This window comes from Patella vulgata, chromosome 5 (assembly GCF_932274485.2).
Source record: "Patella vulgata chromosome 5, xgPatVulg1.2, whole genome shotgun sequence".
Lineage (NCBI taxonomy): Eukaryota > Metazoa > Mollusca > Gastropoda > Patellidae > Patella > Patella vulgata.
In genome coordinates, this window is record NC_065883.2 from 68,966,593 (window position 1) to 68,986,548 (window position 19,956).

Sequence of the window (19,956 nt, forward strand, 5' to 3'; positions counted from 1 at the left end):
GAACTGCCTTGTAAGCGATTTTCGTTCGGCAATCGAGATAGCTGGAAAGTGCCACATGAGAATTTCTATATGGAGCCTTAAAAGACGTAAAAGATATCGTAGCCAAAATGACTATCCATTGATTTGGGGTGTTATATACATGTACTCTAATGATATGTGAAATCTAAGACTAGTTTATACATGCTGTGATTAAAATTCTAATCGCTCTTATTGGATTGATGAATAGCCCGACAAAGGAGAAGCAATGACATCTGTTTAAGATTAGATTGATGAATTGTCCGATAAAAGATTAAGCCAGTCAATCATGGCAGATTAAGTAGTTAATCAAGGTGGGTGAAAAGACAGTAAAACACGATAAATACGTGAATCACTTAATTACCTAATCAATACAGCCTATTATTAACGATAATCGGGTTGAGTGGTAGTTATACACTCAGTAAACTATATTAATTTTGGAATTTTGAATATTATTCACCATATCTTGATGTCCGATTGCGCATATTCCCGGTCGGACAATTTTGGAAGTTCAGAAAATAGCGTCGGACATGTCCGGAATATACGGGCAAAATCCCATCACATAGAACAAAAATGCACAGCAAGCCTGATCCTTCAACTTCGTGTATTTCAAAGCCAAGGTCAAAAATAAGTAGGCCGAATTTTATGAGGAATGGGGTGGACTTGATTCACCAATATATCTAAATTAGACACAAATACAAAGAAACGGAGAACCATGTTAGTCCCGAAATGACCTAGTCTGTGTTGAGTGGACATTAAACCCCATTTCTCTCTCATAACACACTGTCCTGCTTGTCTTCTTTACCCAAGTCGATGAAGAAAGGTACATTTAAGATATTTTCCCCCCCGCATGATCTCACATTATATAAATACCTGACAGCCTGAGTGAAGAACAAAAAAACAAAACATTGAAGCCAAATAAGTTTATTTCTCTCCAATTTTAAGCTAAAGGGTTGTTTTTTCTAGTAAAGATGTTGTCAAGGTTAGCGAGATTCAATTCACAAATTCTTTTGTTAGGGTAAAATTTTACTAGCTTGACCCTGATGAGAACCCTAATAATAATAATCCCAAGTTTCTTTATTTTTGTACAAGTACATATAACAAACTATATTTTAATTATTTATTTTAATTATTTAATATAAAAACTTACTTAACGAAACAACTTTTTATTTAAAATGTTTATGTGTTGATACTGGTATCCACTGTTAACAGACCCATGAATTTAAGATTTAAGGCAATTACTCAGTGTTTGTGCCATTTATAAATTATTGATGTGGCAATCATTTTCTTCCTCAAATAATTAAATTTTATATTTAACATGTCATATAATAATAATAAACAATAAGTTCATTTATATCGCGCTAATTGCACTCCTAGCGCTACAAAAAACACAATCACTCAAATGGGGCAGTAGTTTAAACGACTAGGGAGGACCTCTTTAGTTTGAGACCAATTCAGCGATGTCAAGCAGGCCTACTGGACATGTAAATGTAATTCACCAATTGATCGAGACCAATCTCAACATTATTCAAAAGTTAAAATTTAAAACAAAGATAAGACATTAACACAGGAATTCTCATCAGGATCAATTATACTTTTCTAAATGAATACTAGTTGTGTTATTTTTCAATAATTCTAATTAATTTTATGATATAAATTTGAAGACAACTGCAGTTTGAGGAGGAATGGTAGCTAGTTGATCTTTGACATTGATTGGCTCGTCCTCTTTCACCTCTTTACCAGAGTGAAAGACGAGTTGTACAACAGATGGAGCTTCTGTGTCGGGACCTGCAGTCACTGCGATCGCCTTTTTATCGGCTCCCAGGTTAACAGCCACCATGTATCCGGGGAATCCAGTAGCTTTGCGATTCAACAATAAAACGGTGTCGATGACCGAGACTTTGAGATCACCAAATGAGAAAGATTCTTCCTCTCGCAGTTTTACCAGGGCTTTGAATAAGTCCAAATTGTTGTAAGAACCGTCAAAATCATGTGCTTTCTCGGTCTGAAAATTAAAGAAAAAAAATTAAATAAAACATTGGTTTCAATAAGTCAAATAGCATAGTGTTCGCATCCTCTTCACGCCTATATATGTATTTCAAGGTGGGCACAGAAAAATCACATGTAAGGAGAGAAATGGAGTTTAACGTCCACTCAACACAATCTGGGTCATTTCGAGACTAACATGTACGATTCAATTTTATTTCAATAATTCACTTGTGTGTAGGGGTCTTTAGCAATGGGAGGAAAACGGAGGACCCGGAGAAAACCCATGAGGATGGACAGGCAACCCTACTCCTTGTTATGTACAACTGGGGAATCTAAACCACACCAGTTGACTCAATGACAGACCTTATGATACAGTGTACATTCGGCCATACAACCCACGCCCCCCACATTAGTAGGTAGAGATTAGTAGTCGTTCTTCCATAAGTATGTGTTATGAAACAACGCACATGTAACAGAAATGGCTCAGTCCAAGGAAGGCAGCCCTTGATTATAATCAATGATTTCATATACAAAGATTGTTTCATCATTGTCATCCATGATACACGCAAACTTAGTCCAATATGTTACGCTGATATTCAAACTAATTACAAATGATACAGCAATATCCAATCTAATTTATGGCAACATTTAAACTTATTACAAATGATACAGTAAAACATCTAGCAATATAATTTACAGCCCTAATAAATAATCAAATCTAAGATTGATAAGTCAATGTCCAGCTCGTGTCAAATAGCATGGTGCTTCACAACCTGTTTTTTTTAAAGTGTTCTGTTTTTCCAAAAGTAAAATTACCCCCACCATGTTTAGTTCAGTAATTTGATTTCACGCTTCTACCATAAAACAACTTACAAAGGGCAAAATTTAAAATATTTCTAATATTTTATATTCAAATAATTGCACGTAACATTGAGCAGTTCTCAAATGAAATGAAATGGGGTTTAACATCCTACTGTTCTGCTCCGAACTGGGCTAATGAAAACGGTAGGGGTGATGATTTTCCGTTTCAGAAAATAGCAAATTCCGTTTTAAGTATTTTTAATTCCGTTATTTTCCGTTTCAGAGCTGACCATATTCCGTTTTTTCAAGATAAGATGTTATTTTATGAATAAATGAATAAAACATCTTAAAATGCCTTTTATTACAAAACGGATCATTTCAAACCAATGATAACAAATGTTGAATTGTGAATGACTTGTAATGTTCAATGACTAGTTATTCTTTAAACCTGTTTCCCGAATTAAATAACAGAAAATTACATCTTGTGAGCTCGTTTCATCTTTTTAGCAGACGAAGCCATTTTTCTCAGCTGCTAGGTGTAGTCGCGATTTATCCAGACATCTTCGTAGTTACTACCGTTTCTTCGAGAATAAGGGCTGGATTCACAAGGCTACGGTATATTTCTGATGTCACATGGTTAATGCGGATAAACACGAGTCACGAGCCCGGCAGTAAAATAAGAAGTAAATGAAACGATTTTTACTTTTATGAAGTGACAGAAGTTTTTTTAAAGACATATATATACATTACAATGTTTAATTCAAGTTAAACTACAGAGTAATTTTATAATGGGATACATGAAAGACGGGTATTCGTTTCGATTAAAATTATGATTCATAAATGATGAAATGAAAGTAGCGAAATACTAAAATAGACAGTAACAAAACCACGTGATATCATTCAATATTTCCGATTTTTATGAATAAAAAGATGAAATACTTGGATAACTGCAAAATTATTTTGAGTTTGTGTTTAGTATCAGCAAATATCGGCTTTTCCGTCTTTTTCCGTTTGAGATTTCAAATTTCGCGATTTCCGCGTTTTTTCCGCGATCACGGAAAATCATCACCCCTAAAACGGGCATATGCCATACAGTGCGCTATGAGGGAAATATTTCCCGGGCAGCGGCACTGCGGCCTACTCTTACATGTGATTACATTAGTAGAGAGAAACAGAAATGGTGTTTAACGTCCACTCGACACAAACTAGGTCATTTCGGGACTGTTACTAACAGATGGTTCAATTTTATTTCAATAATTCGCTAGCTCGTAGGGGTCCTTAGCAGTAGGAGGAAACAAGAGGACCCGCTAAAAAACCCATGCGGTTTGACAGGTGACCCTACACCTCGTTACGTACAACCGGGGAATCTAACCCATGCCAGTTGACTCAATGACAGACCTTATGATACAGCACACATGTAAAAGAAATGACTCAGTCCAAGGAAGGCAGCCCTTGATTATAATCAATGATTTCATATACAAAGATTGTTTCATCATCATCATTCATGATACAGACCTAACGATACAGAGCAAATGTGCTAACCATTCGGCCATCCACCCCCACCCCTCCACATTAGTAGGTAGAGATTAGTAGTTCTTCCATAAGTATGTGTTATAGTTTATTGCTAAATGCCTCTTAAAAAAGATTTAAGTAGAGATTACTCACAGCAACACTTTTACCAGCATGATCAGCCGAGAGTGGAATATACGGTTTCACAGAACTAAATCCTGCAAATTCTGTATTATCCCATTGCATGGGTGTTCGGAATCGGTCTCGTATCTGTTCAAAAAAAACAAAAATATTTCATATAGTATAACAGAAGGAAAAATATATTTGTAAAAAAACTCAATCCCAAAAAGAGTTTTTAAAATTTACATAATTCACCACAAACAACAGCAGGTAATTTGATTGGCCAAGAATGTCATGCGTTTACAGCACTACATTCAACGAAAAGGTGGGAGCCACGGTGGCTAGGTGGGTTAGATGCTGGCTCGCTACCCTGGAGGTCAGGTGTTCGATCCCTGCATTGGCCGAGAAAGTTCATCGGGATTTTCCGACGTGGTTTCCCCTTTTAAGTGGTGCAGAATGGAGGGCCTGGCAAGGACAGCTGTCTAGTCATTCGGATGAGACGAAAAACCGAGGTCCCGTGTATACATTGGAATGCACGTAAAAGATCCCTTGGCAGTTGGAATTCGATATAAGAGTAGGGGATAGTGCCGCTGCCCGGGCAAAATTTCCCTCATAGCACACTGTATGGCGTATGCCCGTCTTCATTAGCCCAGTATAGGAGCAGAACAGTAGGACATTAAACCCCATTTCATTTCAACGAAAAGGTAAATACCATTCTAATGTAAATCATTATTACATGTATAGGGAGGATGGAGTTTTAACGTCCACTCGACACAAACTATGTCATTTCGGAATTAACATATGGTTCACTTTATTTCAATAATTCGCTTTAGCAGTGGGAGGAAACCGGAGGACCCGGAGAAAACCCACGAGGTTGGACAAGCGACCCTACTCCATGTCACGTACCACCTGGGAATCTAAACCATGCCAGATGACTCAATGCAGACCGTATGATACAGCACACATGTAAAATAAATGACTCAGTCCAAGGAAGACAGCCCTTGGTTATAATCAATGATTTCATATACAAAGATTGTTTCATCATCGTCATTCATGATATACACAAACTTGATTCAATGACAGACCCAACGATACAGCACGCACACGCTTACCATTCAATCCCCCCTATTACATGTATATACTTACAGTGCCACCATTTTCCTTTCTGTAACTATCTACTGGTGGGGAAGCATCATAATCACCATCTTTCATTCCGATCTCGTCTCCATAATAAACATAGCCAGTTCCTGGCAATAACAACTGTACTGTCTGCATCAATTTACTCAACTTCATGCCAAATCTTGTAGCAGCTCGAGCTGTATTCTGATTACCCAGCTACAGGAAAAAACAAAACATTCAGTTGGTAACGTGGGATATTTATACTCATGCAACGGTCCCTTTAACTTAAGTGAACACATGTATAGTCGCTGGATACCAGTCATTTAGTCTCTTTCCTCAAGACCAATTGTGGTCACATGGTGACAGGATCCCCAGTCCCATCCCCTCCTCTCCCCACTACTGTTTATAAGGTCAAAGGACACCCTCCTCCCCCCACACCCTCCTGAATACCAGTACTCTGCTGAACATTCGGTAAAGCCTGTTTTCTATGTTTTTGTCAATGGAAAAGTTACTCTACTGAACATTCTGTAAGGCCTGTTTTACAAGTTTTCATCTCAGGTTTTTGCCGATAGAAAAATGTAATTGGACCGTTTCCATGTAAAGACGGAAACAATTACATGTAAAACGGGCCTAAGAAAATCTTATTATGTAAAAAAATCTACCGAGAAATAAAAATATACTTACAATCCATCCTCTCCATTTATCATTGGATCCAACTTGATTTTTAATTTGTCGTTCCAGACATCCCGCATCACATGTTCTGTCTAACTCTGAGAATAGACGACTAGGTATGACATTGAAACCATCATCAGATCCAAAATATTCCATGGTATCATTTTGACTGAATTTACCTGGGAAGGTAGCTATTAGAACCCTGAACAAATATAACATTAAACGTTAAATAAATCATTTAAACACAATAGCATATTAAAATCAACATACGATATACGCATCGTCGGTGAAGTGTCAAACAGGTGTATCTCGGGGAAATTAGTCAAATACACTTTTTTTGCATTTTTAAAATCTCCCAATTAATATGCTGTGTACATGTATCTCTACGCCACTTAAAACTGTTCTGGGTATCCTATGTCCATATCTATCTTGATTTGTGGAAATTTTTAAATGCAAAAGGTTCTATTTCTTAATGTGTGTGTTTAAACAGGCCACAGGTTACAATAATAATTTTATCCATATTTTATAGGAGAGACAGAGAAACTTGATACAAACTATGTTATTTCGGGACTAACATATTTGGTTCAATTTTATTTTAATAATTCGCTTGCGCGTAGGGGTCTTTAGCAGTGGGAGAAAACTGTAGGACCCGGAGAAAACCCACAAGGTTGGACAGGCGACCCTATTCCTTGTCACGTACAACCCGGGCGGGGAATCATATTTTAAAAGTCCCGCGTACACGTAAAAGGTTCCATGTCAATTGGAATTTGAAATAAGAGTAGACTGTAATTAAGCCTTTCGGACAAATTTCACTCACAGCACACAGTATGGCATATGCCTGTTTTTTTCAATTTTAGGTGGATGTACTGGGTTTCATGAATTAAATGTTTGACAATAAGTCTTTGTTTTGTTTTCTGTTCGGACTAGCCTACTTACTTTTCACGGCCTGGTTTATCTGATAAGGAGTTTAGAATTGCTCGCCATTTACTAATAACTTCCATATTATCTTTATAATTCATAGTTTCAACAGTTGAATCAGCAGCCTGTAAATAGGAAATATTAGTATTACTAGTATTAGGGAACATTTTTTTTTTAAATTGAAAAAATAACTGTGGAACTTTAACTTTGAATAATGCAAATCATTTATCAGGCCTTGCGTTTTGAGGCGCGCGATCGCGCACGCACGCCTAGGCGCACGCAAACCGCCATCGAGGTGTGTCTTGATCGCGCACGCCAGATTTTTGTGAATGAAAAAAAAAAATTCGGCGGGGCTCATATCACTGGCGAACCGAATGTACAGACGATATTGTTAGTGAGAGTTGTCGGTACGAAATTATCTCCCTTTACCGGATGCGGAAAACAGCTTAGTTTCGAGCGCATGGCTGAATCGATTACCGCGTTATTTGTCATGCTTGATTTCCGGACATGTGAAGTCGATACCGGAGAATGTTTTATTTTTTCTGGCTGTCTTTGTTGACATTTATTATGTCAGCGGTCGGTGGGAACAGAGTCAGATTGGCCACCTTCAAATCATGGAATTTTTCCGAGGTTGGTAATTATGATACTTTCGAGGAGGAAAACTGGACAGTGTTTGTCAATAATGTTTGGTGCACAGTTTGCGCTAAACACCGAAGGCAAATCGAAAAAGACTCGAGAATTTGAGGTCAAACCCTCGAAGAGCGCGATAGATACTGTGTAGGTACAAACTATGTCAGCAAATATACTGTTGTTCGCCATTTAAAATCCACGGCACATGCGATAGCAAGTCAATGCGAAAATGGACCAAAGTTGGACTTCGTGCCTCCTAAGAACCAACCAAGGATTGACCATAAACTTATTAATGCTTAATGAATTCACACCTTAATTTACATTATTGTTAAAGCACACGCCCCAAAATTTTTTAGGTGTGTGTTTTAGGTGTGTTATCCACACGCCTGAAGATAAATAAGGTGTGTGTTACGCGCACGCCTGCCCCTGTACAAACGGCAAGGCCTGATTTATATTGTTTAGTGGGAAGATTGGAGAGATGGGGTTTAACATCCACTCGACACAAACTAGGTCATTTCAGGACTAACATGGTTCAATTTTATTTTAATAATTCGCTTGTGCATAGGGGTTTTAGCATTGTGAGGAAACCAGCGGACCCGGAGCAAACCCATGAGGTTGGACAGGCGACCCTTCTCCTTGTCATGTACAACCGGGGAATTGAAACCATGACTCAATGACAGACCTTATGATAGTGCGCACATGCTAACCATTCGGCCATACAACCCCCAACCCCCACATTAGTAGGTAGAGATTAGTAGTTGTCCGTCCATAAGTATGTGTTATGAAACAACGCACATGTAAAAGAAATGACTCAGTCCAAGGAAGGCAGCCCTTGATTATAATCAATGATTTCATATACAAAGATTGTTTCATCATCATCATTCATGATACACGCAAACTTATTCCAATATGTTACGGTGATATTCAAACTTATTTCAAATGATACAAACTTATTTCAAATGATACATCAATATCCAATCTAAATTATGGCAAAATCTAAACTGATTTCAAATAATACAGCAATATCCAATCTAATTTATATTATGGCAACATTTAAACTGATTACAAATGATTCAGTGAAATATCTAGCAATATAACATCGTAACCCGGGTATTATTTAATCTTGTGTAGTTACCACTAATTTCTTTCACATTCATTCAATATCAAATCTTTGTTAAAAAATTCGTAAAAATTGTTTAAAATCACTAAAATTCATCCAATTCAATCCTGATAATAAGTGTCCAATTTACATGGACAATTTAATTTCTCGATCACTGAATAAACAACCCAATTGATTATTGATGTATAATGATTAATTTTTGAACAGTGGTCAGGAAATTACTGTAAATTGGACACTCATTATCAGAATTAATCAGTCAGCTTTATGAATTAGATGACTTTGAATGATTTTTACGAATTTTTAAACAAAGATTTGATATAAAACTAAATGTGAAAGAAATTAGTGCCAGATACACAAGATTAAATGATACCCAGGTTACAGTGTAATTTACAGTCCTCATAGATAATCAAATCTAAGATGGATAAGTCAATGTCCAATTCAGGAAATGGCTTCAAAAAGCTTATACTCACTTTATTATCAATTTCAAAAAACATTTTGTTGGAAATTAATGAAAACCTTTGAGATCAATGAAGTATACTATTTGTGCAAATCTGGTGAGTTCATAAACAAATGTGGACGACATATAAGCTGACTGGGGAGTTCACAACATACAACCACATTTTCATATCAGTGTATAAATATCACATACACTATAAAAGGAATGACTCAGTCCAAGGAAGGCAGCCCTAGGTTATAATCAAAGATTTCATATACAAAGATTGTTTCATCATTGTCATTTGATTGAAATGTTGCGGTACTCTATTTCAAATTCAATCTAAAATCCATTCAAATCCAAACTGAATTCAAACCCAAACTCAAATTCAAATGTTACAATTTTTACACTTAATTTATGGATACACGTACGTCACAGTCAGCTTGCCTTTGTTTAAAAATTTAATTGCACTGAACATCAGTTATGAATGTTTTAGATTTTATTCAGTTGTTTTTAACATTTTGTGCGTATCGAACTACATTGTCAGTAAATAACTAGATGTCACACGCAAAACTTCACCTTAAAGGAGCTAAATCGCTAATATTTTGGACCTACAAATTGGCACAAATGGGTCGCAACACATAATGTAATATGAATTTATATAAACTGTTTTACATTCAATCGTGTCCGTTTTACTGTGAATTGTCATCAGTTATGTTCGGCGAAATACGCCAGAAGTCTCAACCGCAAGTCAGTTTGTGGAATATGTCTAGCCTCATTCTTTGAGCACCTTGTTACAAATGGCGCTGAAATGCATTATGGTACATGATTCGTGTACCAATGGTAAAATGTTTTTTTGTCTTAAATATTGGATATCAGAAGCCCATCTTTTCCAGGTAAGATCACAACACCAATGCTGATTTAAATTGCAAAAAAAATTGTGTTTTCAATGTCGAAGATTTTGGATGATATTGAGTTACGGACTTAGCTACTTTAAGTAAGGTTGTTGCATTACCGTGTTGGACCAGCTAAGTTAAAACAGCTACATAAATTTTTGAACCTTCTACATGTATCTCAATTTACTCGGAGTTAATCTGTCCCTAAAGTTTGACAAACCCAATGTATCAGTCTCCTACTTTCTTTTCCCCTCCCCCCAAAGTTCTACAAATGGACATTATTATTCTACAATTGTGAAATGACTCAGTCCAAGGAAGGCAGCCCTTGATTATAATCAATGATTTCATATACAAAGATTGTTTCATCATCGTCATTCATAATATTACATCAGCTTACAAATTATTTAACCCATGAAAATTTTTAAATTTTCTTTTTAAAATGTAGATTATAAGACAATGAAACATGCACCACCACAACTCAGAAAACTTAAAATTTCAGGAGTTTTCCAGGAGTAATTTACCAGATTCCAGGAGTCCCTGTATAGAATTCTACTGAAAACAAGCCAATTTACGGCGACTAACTCATTAACTTTCGAAGAAACATTCGATGACTATGTTCAGTTTTAGATCTTAAAATATATAGCGAAACCACAAATGTTAATTTTCCACAGTTTCAAGGAGAAATCTTGTTTTACCAGGATTTTCCAGTATTGGAAATCACATTTTCGTTTTGCCAGGATTTTCGAAGAGTGTGCGAACTATGCCAGGGGCTCAATTATGAACTAAACAACTTGTATTCAATTTTGAGGCCCATGATGTGCAAACATGATTTCATAACAAGGGGGATAACTCGGGAGATGATAAGCAAATGTTGACAATAAGTAGGATTGTTCACTTTAATGAGATACAAATCACAACTAACAAAATAAGGTAAGTTGCAAGGGTCGTAACTCTGATTATTAGAAATAGTCGAAAATCAATCGCCTTGTTTTTTATGAACATAAACACTGCATAAATTTTAATTCAGTAGGAAGAAACTTGGGCAATTGGGGGCTATCACTACATATGATTATATAAAAATTACTTAAATGACTCAGTCCAAGGAAGGCAGCCCTTGATTATAATCAAATATTTCATACAAAATGTTTGATTCATCATCGTCATTCATGATCACATAAGCTTATAAATTATTTGACTATTTTTAAATCTTTTAAAAAAATATACTAGTCACAAACCAAAATCTTTAAAAGACTGACCAATATCATGACTTGAAATTAATGACCAATATCATGACTTGAAATTAATGACCAATATCATGACTTGAAATTAATGGGATTCTCCATTTCACTAATTTTGAACAATACATATAAATTTCAAACAGATCCGATGATAACATTTGTCCATAGAGCTTTTTCAAGATTCTACGAAGTGAAACAAAGTCCATAAATCTAGCAGTAGTCAACAGAAATTGTTGAAATTCATAGGTTTCTGTGTTTCACTAATCCACATATTTCAAGAACGCTGTACGATAACTTTTGTTGCTACACATTCACAAGATTTTATGAAGTGAATACAGGCCATAATTCTAGAAGTTATTAAAACCGATGAAATTTCTTGTCTCACATTTTCATGTTGGTGTATAAAAAGGGCCATCCAAAATTCATTATATCTCATTTACCACAATTACTTCAGATATACGAGTGTCATCCATTGTATCCCCAGCCGTGGAATAAATAACTCACCTGTGCGGTTAGATTTTCGTTCTCAGTCAAATATTGAGCATCAAGGATATTAAAACCATATACACCTTTACTGATCCAGAAACGCATGATTTTCTAAAAAAAAAAAAAAAAAAAAAAAAAAAAAAAAAAATTAACAGTTTCACAGTTAAAGAACTAAAATGTATAAGCTTATATTCTATTGAAACAATGGCTTGTAAAATGATTTTGGATTAATGCAAAATGAAATGGGGAAAGACATTACTTATCTCAAAAATCTAGGCTAACTGCAGACAAGCAAATGACTTGCAGTAACCCGGGAGGGAAACATTGACTTGACATTGTGCATTTGCCCGATATTTCATGCTTTCCAGTGAGCACAGAGGCAGACCTCAGTTTTTCATCTACTTCGAACAACTAGATGCCTTTTCCTGGTCAGGCCCCCTGATCTACACCAACCAAAAACAGCAATTAGGGTCGGTGAGAACCCCAAGCATTTTCTCAAAGGTCAACAGGATCGAAACTAGGATGGGTTAGTGAGTCAGCGTCACAATACGAGTCCCTGTGCGGTGTAATCCTGGTATCATTTAAAATCACCCAAAATTATCTAATTTGTCCAATTTAAAGCTGATCATTTAATTTTGATAATGAGTGACTAATTTACAAGTGTTTAATTTCTCGATCACTGTTAAAGAATAAACCCAACTGATTATTGATGTATAATGATTAATTTTTGAAAAGTGGTCGGACTGTTCATACATGTAGATACCATCTATTTTAGGGCTTTATTTTAATACATTTTAAAAATATAACTTAAAAATATGAAATTGTAACTTTAATACCCAGGTTACTTGAAAATATGTCAGCAACATCTTCAAAATAGTGCCCGACATTTTAACTAAAGATATTACGACATGGAAAAAGTTTTATCATCCCTACCTTCCTGGACCCTGTTTCTCGAAATCTAACTAAAGATAAAATCCAAATTTTAGCAGATACTTCAATTTTGATTGGCTAAGCAGTAAAATCAATCTAATATTATCCAATCAAATTACTAAAATTTGGATTTTATCTTAGTTAAAATTTCGTGAAACAGGCCCCTGATCTAGAAAAAAATCTTACCTCCAGTTCATCGAGGACCTTCTCATTTCTTAGATTTAAATCGGGGAATTCCTTCGCTGTTTGATGAAGATAGTATTTATTTCTCACAGTGTCAAACTCCCATGCAGATTTACCATAAGAATCTTTCTGTAAACAAAATTCATAAATTTCTCCAGTTTGGTTATTTTAAGTGACTAACTTAATTTTTCACAGCTTAATACACACTAAAATTTAGATAAAGAACTGAAAGTTCTCTCTAAAATAGTTTAAAGTTACTTTATTCTGAGCGACGTAAGGGTTATTTGGAGAATAGCTAGTCTTGATTGTCATTGCTACCGTTGTTACAATAGTAACCCATGTCTCGATTTTTCATTTTTAAATTAAATCATTAACCACTAATTGTGAATTTATATAACTTTTAAGGCCTAAAGAAAGACCAGCAGTAGACAGATTTAGCTGATGCATTATTAACATTTAGTTAAGAAAACAACAAATATCAACAGATAATTTCCTGGTCTGGATTTCATCTGACTAAGAATAGATCATCAAAATATTTTACCTAACACTTGTGATACTGGCTGATTTATATTCCCAAATTTTGAAAATGTATACAGAACTTGTCAGTCAATACTAATTTTTGAAATTTAAATTTCACGATATTGTTGTTTGCAAGGGATTCAAATCAAATGACAACCAGCAGCTTTAATTCATTCATATTAAATTGTGCAGCAGAGTATTCAGGTGCAGCAGAGTCTTCAGATGCAGCAGGGTCTTCAGAAGACCCAACTTGTTAAGTCTTCACGAAAGCACAACCATAGCTATGGAAATAGAATGATAAACCTACCCATCCATTATCAGTATCAGCCCAAATATAAAAATCTTCAAATCCGGCTTCTCCAGTCTGACTTTTCTGAAACCATGTATGATTTCTGCTTGTATGGTTGGGAATGAAATCCAGGATCAACCGCATTTCTGAAAATAAATTGGAAATTAATCTACTTGTATGTTACATGTATATCAGATTATCAGTAGTAAATCAACAATTTAGGACTTGGTAAATAAAGACTATCCTTGTTCATTGAAAAAAAAAAAAGTTTTGAGGAAAGAAATGGGGTTTAATGTCCGCTCAACACAAACTAGGTCATTTCGAGACTAACATATGGTTCAATTTTATTTCAATAAACTGCTTGCACGTAGGGTTCTTTAGCAGTGGGAGTGAACCGGGTAAGTGGAAAGTTGATGCAATAAAATATGATAAAAGGGGCATTATGTGAGATTAGATAAAGAGCTGGCAGTTATCACTATGCTAGTTAACTAGATAATGTAAAGGGAATTTGCTGAAAATTTCAGTCATATTGATCCACTCTGAACCAAGATATTACTTTTTGAATTTTAGGCCTATGGTAGCCTTGATCATTACTAAAGTTGGTACAATAAAAAAAAAAAAAACCTCTCGATTATCCCTTTTTGGATTTAATCATCCATGAGCGTTGAGCAGATCGGATTCAAATCCATAAAACATATTCTGATTCTCAGATAAAATAAGTTATGTAGGTCCTTTTAAGCGAGACAAAATTAACGGAAAACCAGAATATATTTTATGCATGACCTTATGGACAAGTTGATCACAGGGCTTGCCACGAGACGCGAGTAATTACTCGCGCGCATGCTACGCTCGCGTTAAACCAAATTTACGTGAGTGATTAAGTACTCGCGCAAATATAAAAAATAATTTAATCAGAAATAATTGAATATCGTAATATAAAAAGCCGTAAAAAATTTTTATGCCTTCATATTGATGCACTATTGCGCACGCGGCGTGTCTTTCCAGTTCCAACTGTTGTTACTAAAAATACTTTGAGACGCGTACTGCCAGGCGGTTTTTAAGCGGATGTCATTTGCCGTGTCTGGATAATCAAACATTAAGCAGATGTTATCTTTTCTATTAATAGCAATTCTTTCGATCCCGCATCTTTTCTACAAATTGATGGGATTGAAATTGTTTTGCCTGTTCTTTTACCTTTCTAAGCTTTACCCGAATCCCCTCAGCACGCCAACGATGGCAAAGGGAAACCCAGTTTCCCTTGCAACGTTATTGTCATGGGTGGACGATTTACAGATAATATTACTGCCAAGGAAATAAAAGAGTATGCATTGCCTTTGTGTGTGAAATAGCTTTATTCAAAGTCCGATTCCACCGAAGTGACAAGAGCATTGCCATTAGGCACATGGAATTTAAATGGCTACTCACGCACAGCATTCTGCGTGAGTAAATACATGTACTCGCCTCACTCGCGCAAGTCTATATTTGCGTGAGTAGTCATCTACTCGCCTCCAATTTGCTTGTGGCAAGCCCTGAATCAGAATATTTTTCATGCATGGCGTTAACGATCAGACCATCTAATTATAACTTGATGTATGACCAATTTAAATAAGCATATACTATCTTTGCCATATGTTACACATATCAGTAGCTTAATATAAATCAAAAGTGGTAGATAACCATTGCATAAGTTTGAATTATTTAGTAATTTGAGACACCATTCATGCACTGCACGAGTTAAAAGATAGAAATTTATTGGCTGTTTGGCAGACCAAGAATAATTGCAGAAATAAATATAGTTTCCATCATACCTAAATACGCCTAAAAATATACACATTGGTCATTAAATGGGAATTTTTTAACTTTAGCTAGCAAAATAAAATTAAGAACTTTCCCTGTAATCTATTTCCTGTACATGGTCAATGAACCAGCATGATAAAGTACAACTTAATCAGGTCATCAACAACAAAAGTTTAACCTTTTATTAATACTTCAAGCCAAGAGATCACTTACCAGTTGATCACCAATGGCCAATTGCCAGAATGGATTAGCCTTGACATTGACAATCTGACCTTTAACATGTTTTTATTTATTTGACAAGAATACACAGTAACATTTGTGGACATTTTAAAATTAAATTTGACTGGTCAAAATTATTTGCAGATTTAAAATGAACCAGCTCTTGATGGCATCGCTAGCCTGCGATGTTTATTGGATTAGGTTTCAGATTTGCTGTTCAACTTCCATTCATAATTTAATCAAGAAATGGATAATCAAGACCTATGGTTTTTTTTTATCCTACTGTCTTTAGTAATGATGATCGAGGCTTGGCCGAAAATTCAATCGCTAAAATCTCAAATCACAATGGATCAATTTGAGTGAAATTTTCAGCAAATTCCCTTTACAGTATCTAGTTTTTAACTATTATAGTGAGAACTGTCAGCTCTTTACCTAATTTCCCATAATGTATCTTTAAAAAAAAGTATTGTCTTTTTAATAATACATGTACTGAATGAAAGCCCAATAAGAAACTCTTTAAAAATTTATACCTTTTTTGAACATCATCTTTGTGAGTGATTGGAATTCTTCCATGGTTCCCAACTTGGGGTCAATTTCCATATAATCAATAACACCATTGTTGCCATCAACATTGTCCGACTTAAAGATGGAGTTCAACCACAGCGATTTTACACCCAGTTCATCAAAATATTTCATACGGGACTCGATACCTGAAAATATAGAGAAACATAACTTATTGAGTCGTAAAATACGGGACTTGACACCTGAAAGTACAGAGAAAAATAACAAAATGGTCAAAGAAACTGGTGCCCTACAGAAACCCATAGACGATGACAAAACTTTACTGCCAATATCTAATTTTTTATTTCATAATGGGGCTAGACAGGATAGTGAATGTCTTGCCCTTACAGTTAACTTACTTAGTCCACCTGTAGTTTATCTCCCTTGAACAGTAACCTACATTCCTACGGCATAAAATTATATGCGGCATACAATTATACGGTTAATTCCAGGAATTCACTCATTCACTAAAATAATTCATTATATTTGATGCCAACAATTAATATTTAACTTTAATAAGGTGGCGAGACTGATGGCTATTGTCAATGTCTCGCCATTCCAGTTACTTGGTTATTATCTTCCTTGATGATCTAACAAACATTACTTGATTACAGGGGCCTAACCTCAGTCAATTCTAGTTTATCATTATCCACATAGGGCCCATAGCTAAATGAATTCTGGCGTGAATAAAAACTTATTCATTGAAATCATTGATTGAAATAATTATATATTGTGGCGTTTTGGTTCTTTTTAAGTTTTAATCATAATCAGGTGGTATAACGTGTATGTGGTGGTATTGGGTACAATAATCTTCATGCCGGACTTAGGATTGGCACGCCACACAAAACACGTTTGTTGTGAAGGTCAGTGATCACGGATTTCTTCGAGACATGTTCTGCCAACTAATATTTGACCTAATAGCTGTAAAAAAAAATACCTTTGATGTCGCCAACACCATCTCCATTTGAATCTTGGAACGATTCCGTCAAAACTTGATAACCAACTTCTTTGTTGTACCATTTTAGATCAGGACGATGTGGGCAACGTGGCGCCAACACAATGATGACGATGGCGGCAGCCAACATAGCCACCCAACCTACCCAGAAAAGAATGAACAAAATCCATCGTAATCGCACCCAAAATGGATCAGTTGCATACTTCATCAAATCATCTTTTCCCAGTCCGGTGAATGATGTGTCGCTTGAAGAGGCAATCTCAACACGGACATCACCATCCGCTGTGTCGACACCCTTTCCGCCATTGATGAATTTAGCTTTCGAATCATCGAGGTCAACTTCGGCATTGACGTTGTCTGCGCTCTCGAGATTCTCCTTCAGTTGAAGTTTTTCATCGTTATTAGTATTTTCATCGCTCATCTTTCGTTTTCTTCAATTAAAATTAAAATGTCTCTAAATTTGACCGCGTATGTGCAATTCACACTTAGTTCGGTTCCTAATCGTGCTTCTCTGTTAATGATGCAGATCACCAAATATTCCTACGCCGTCACCACGAAACAAGGGCCAAAGCTATTTTTAGTCTTCCTCTCCCTTTTCCTTTTTCCCCCTTTTGCATGGCGATTTTTGTTGACTTTTTGGTGTAGAATCGAGGAAAGGGGTTTGAAAATACATTTTCTGCCAGATTTTGGTGAATATTCATAATTTTGATGCGGAAGGATACAAATAAAGCGATTTCACCCACGCATATGGACTAACCTAGTTACGTAGTCCTGATTATTAGGTGCTTCTTAGAATATCCTGGTTGTTCACGTGTGCACGTGTTTAGCAAATGACTTACACAGTAACCCCGCCCCACAAATAAAAACCAACACACAATTAACAACAATGGCTTAGTTACTCGCTGTTGCACAGGATTCATGTCTATTTTTCTAACACCATAATGACGCAATCAGAGAGAGAGAGAGAGAGAGCGAGCGAGAGAGTGTCCTAGTAAGAGTCCACATACAATATAGATATTATGTCGATTCCTATAGAAAATGATCCAGCATAAATAATCGTTTTACTGGATTTTTTTTCCAGCTCATTCTAAATGAAGTTTTTTTTTTAATTCACGGATATAGGCCTACTTTATTGATGACACCCCTACATTATTTAAATAAAACGTGTTTTTTTTTTTACTTTTCTTTTTAGAGTTGTTTGTTGCGCCTTTAATACCTAGATGTTTCTCTTTAGGTATTGGAGACTCTAAAAATAAAATATTCCAAGATAATACGGCTAACAATGTTTCCACGAGTTCTGGAAATGTCGTCAGAAAAAACATTTTTAGGACTTATATATTTCGGGAGGGGTTCACTAGTCCGCGGGTTCTAGACCGCCGCTATAAGAAATACTATAAAATATGGGTATCAAAAAACATAATCCGAACACTAACCCTGATAATAGATATTGGTGGACTAATGAACAAACCAAACCACACGGTTAGGTCTACTCGTGGGGTGCACGTGAAAGAACTCTTGGCAGCTAGAATTCATAAACAGAACAGGCAAACTTTCCCTAAAGCGGTGGACACACTAGCCGAATGATTCGGCCGAATCAATCCGCGTCGAAATTCGCCTAGTGTGTCCACTGTCATTCGGCCGAATGATTCGCCCGGATCAAACTGGTTTGATATATTCGGCCGAATTATATTCGCCTGGTGTACGCCCGCTTCGCCGAAGCATTCGGCCGAATGTAGAATTCATTAGCCAATCACCATTCATGTCGAGAAGTCATGTGACGTGAAAGGTGATGCAATCGAATGGTGAATCGGGCGAAGCATTCGGCTAGTGTGTCCACCCATTCGGCCGAATAAAATTCGGCGCCGATTGATTCGGCCTAACGATTCGGCCAATGTGTCAACTGCTTTACGCGATGGACACTTTAGCATGCAGTACGCAATATTGGGCAGATAGATATCAGAACCAATAATATGTAACGTCTAGTCCTACATCATCTTTATTATGTTTTTTTTTTATTTAAAAAACAACTCTCACAACGCCCCTACAAAGTTGTATAACTCAAACGATACAGGTATTTTAGAACTATGGTCGGCAACTTTTTTGTATGGGGAAGGGTGTGGCAATCATTTTTCTTCGGCAGGGGGTGGGGGGGGTGTTCGTGGGGGCTGGCTACGGGTGTACATGTTGGTGCATAGAAATGGTTCCACTACTGATGTCTTCCGTCCGTCTTGCTCCAGGCCACAGTAGTGGATCGTCCTAAGACCTTCCTTTGAGCAAGCTGTGTAGTCATTTGACTACAAAAAAGTTACTGGTCTATACCTCCCTTAATTTCTAATAACACTGTCCAGAAACTGTACTGTAGATAGCTTAACATATAATAATAAACCAATTCCCAGTGAAATAAATATGAAACCTTACCATATAATTATTTGATTTGATTAAACCTAACTGCTATGTGAAATTTCAGCTCATTTTAAAATGACCGCCGAACCAGAATCACGTGATTAAATATCACTCGAAAATACAGAAAAACTGTTCGGTAAGATTTCTGTGTTCT

The 19,956-nt window shown here is 36.1% G+C and overlaps 1 protein-coding gene across 1 annotated transcript; it reads right to left on the minus strand.

The window, feature by feature from the left end:
* Window positions 1–923: 923 nt before the first annotated feature.
* Window positions 924–17,917, minus strand: LOC126821751 (maltase A1). The gene is made up of 10 exons (XM_050550238.2): window positions 17,382–17,917; window positions 16,414–16,593; window positions 13,886–14,013; window positions 13,063–13,188; window positions 11,965–12,057; window positions 7,162–7,268; window positions 6,238–6,427; window positions 5,581–5,769; window positions 4,471–4,584; window positions 924–2,020 (listed from the first exon to the last, which is right to left on the minus strand). Exons 1-10 carry the CDS (start codon window positions 17,818–17,820, stop codon window positions 1,661–1,663), a joined length of 1,926 nt encoding a protein of 641 aa, XP_050406195.1. The 5' UTR covers window positions 17,821–17,917; the 3' UTR covers window positions 924–1,660.
* Window positions 17,918–19,956: the final 2,039 nt, after the last annotated feature.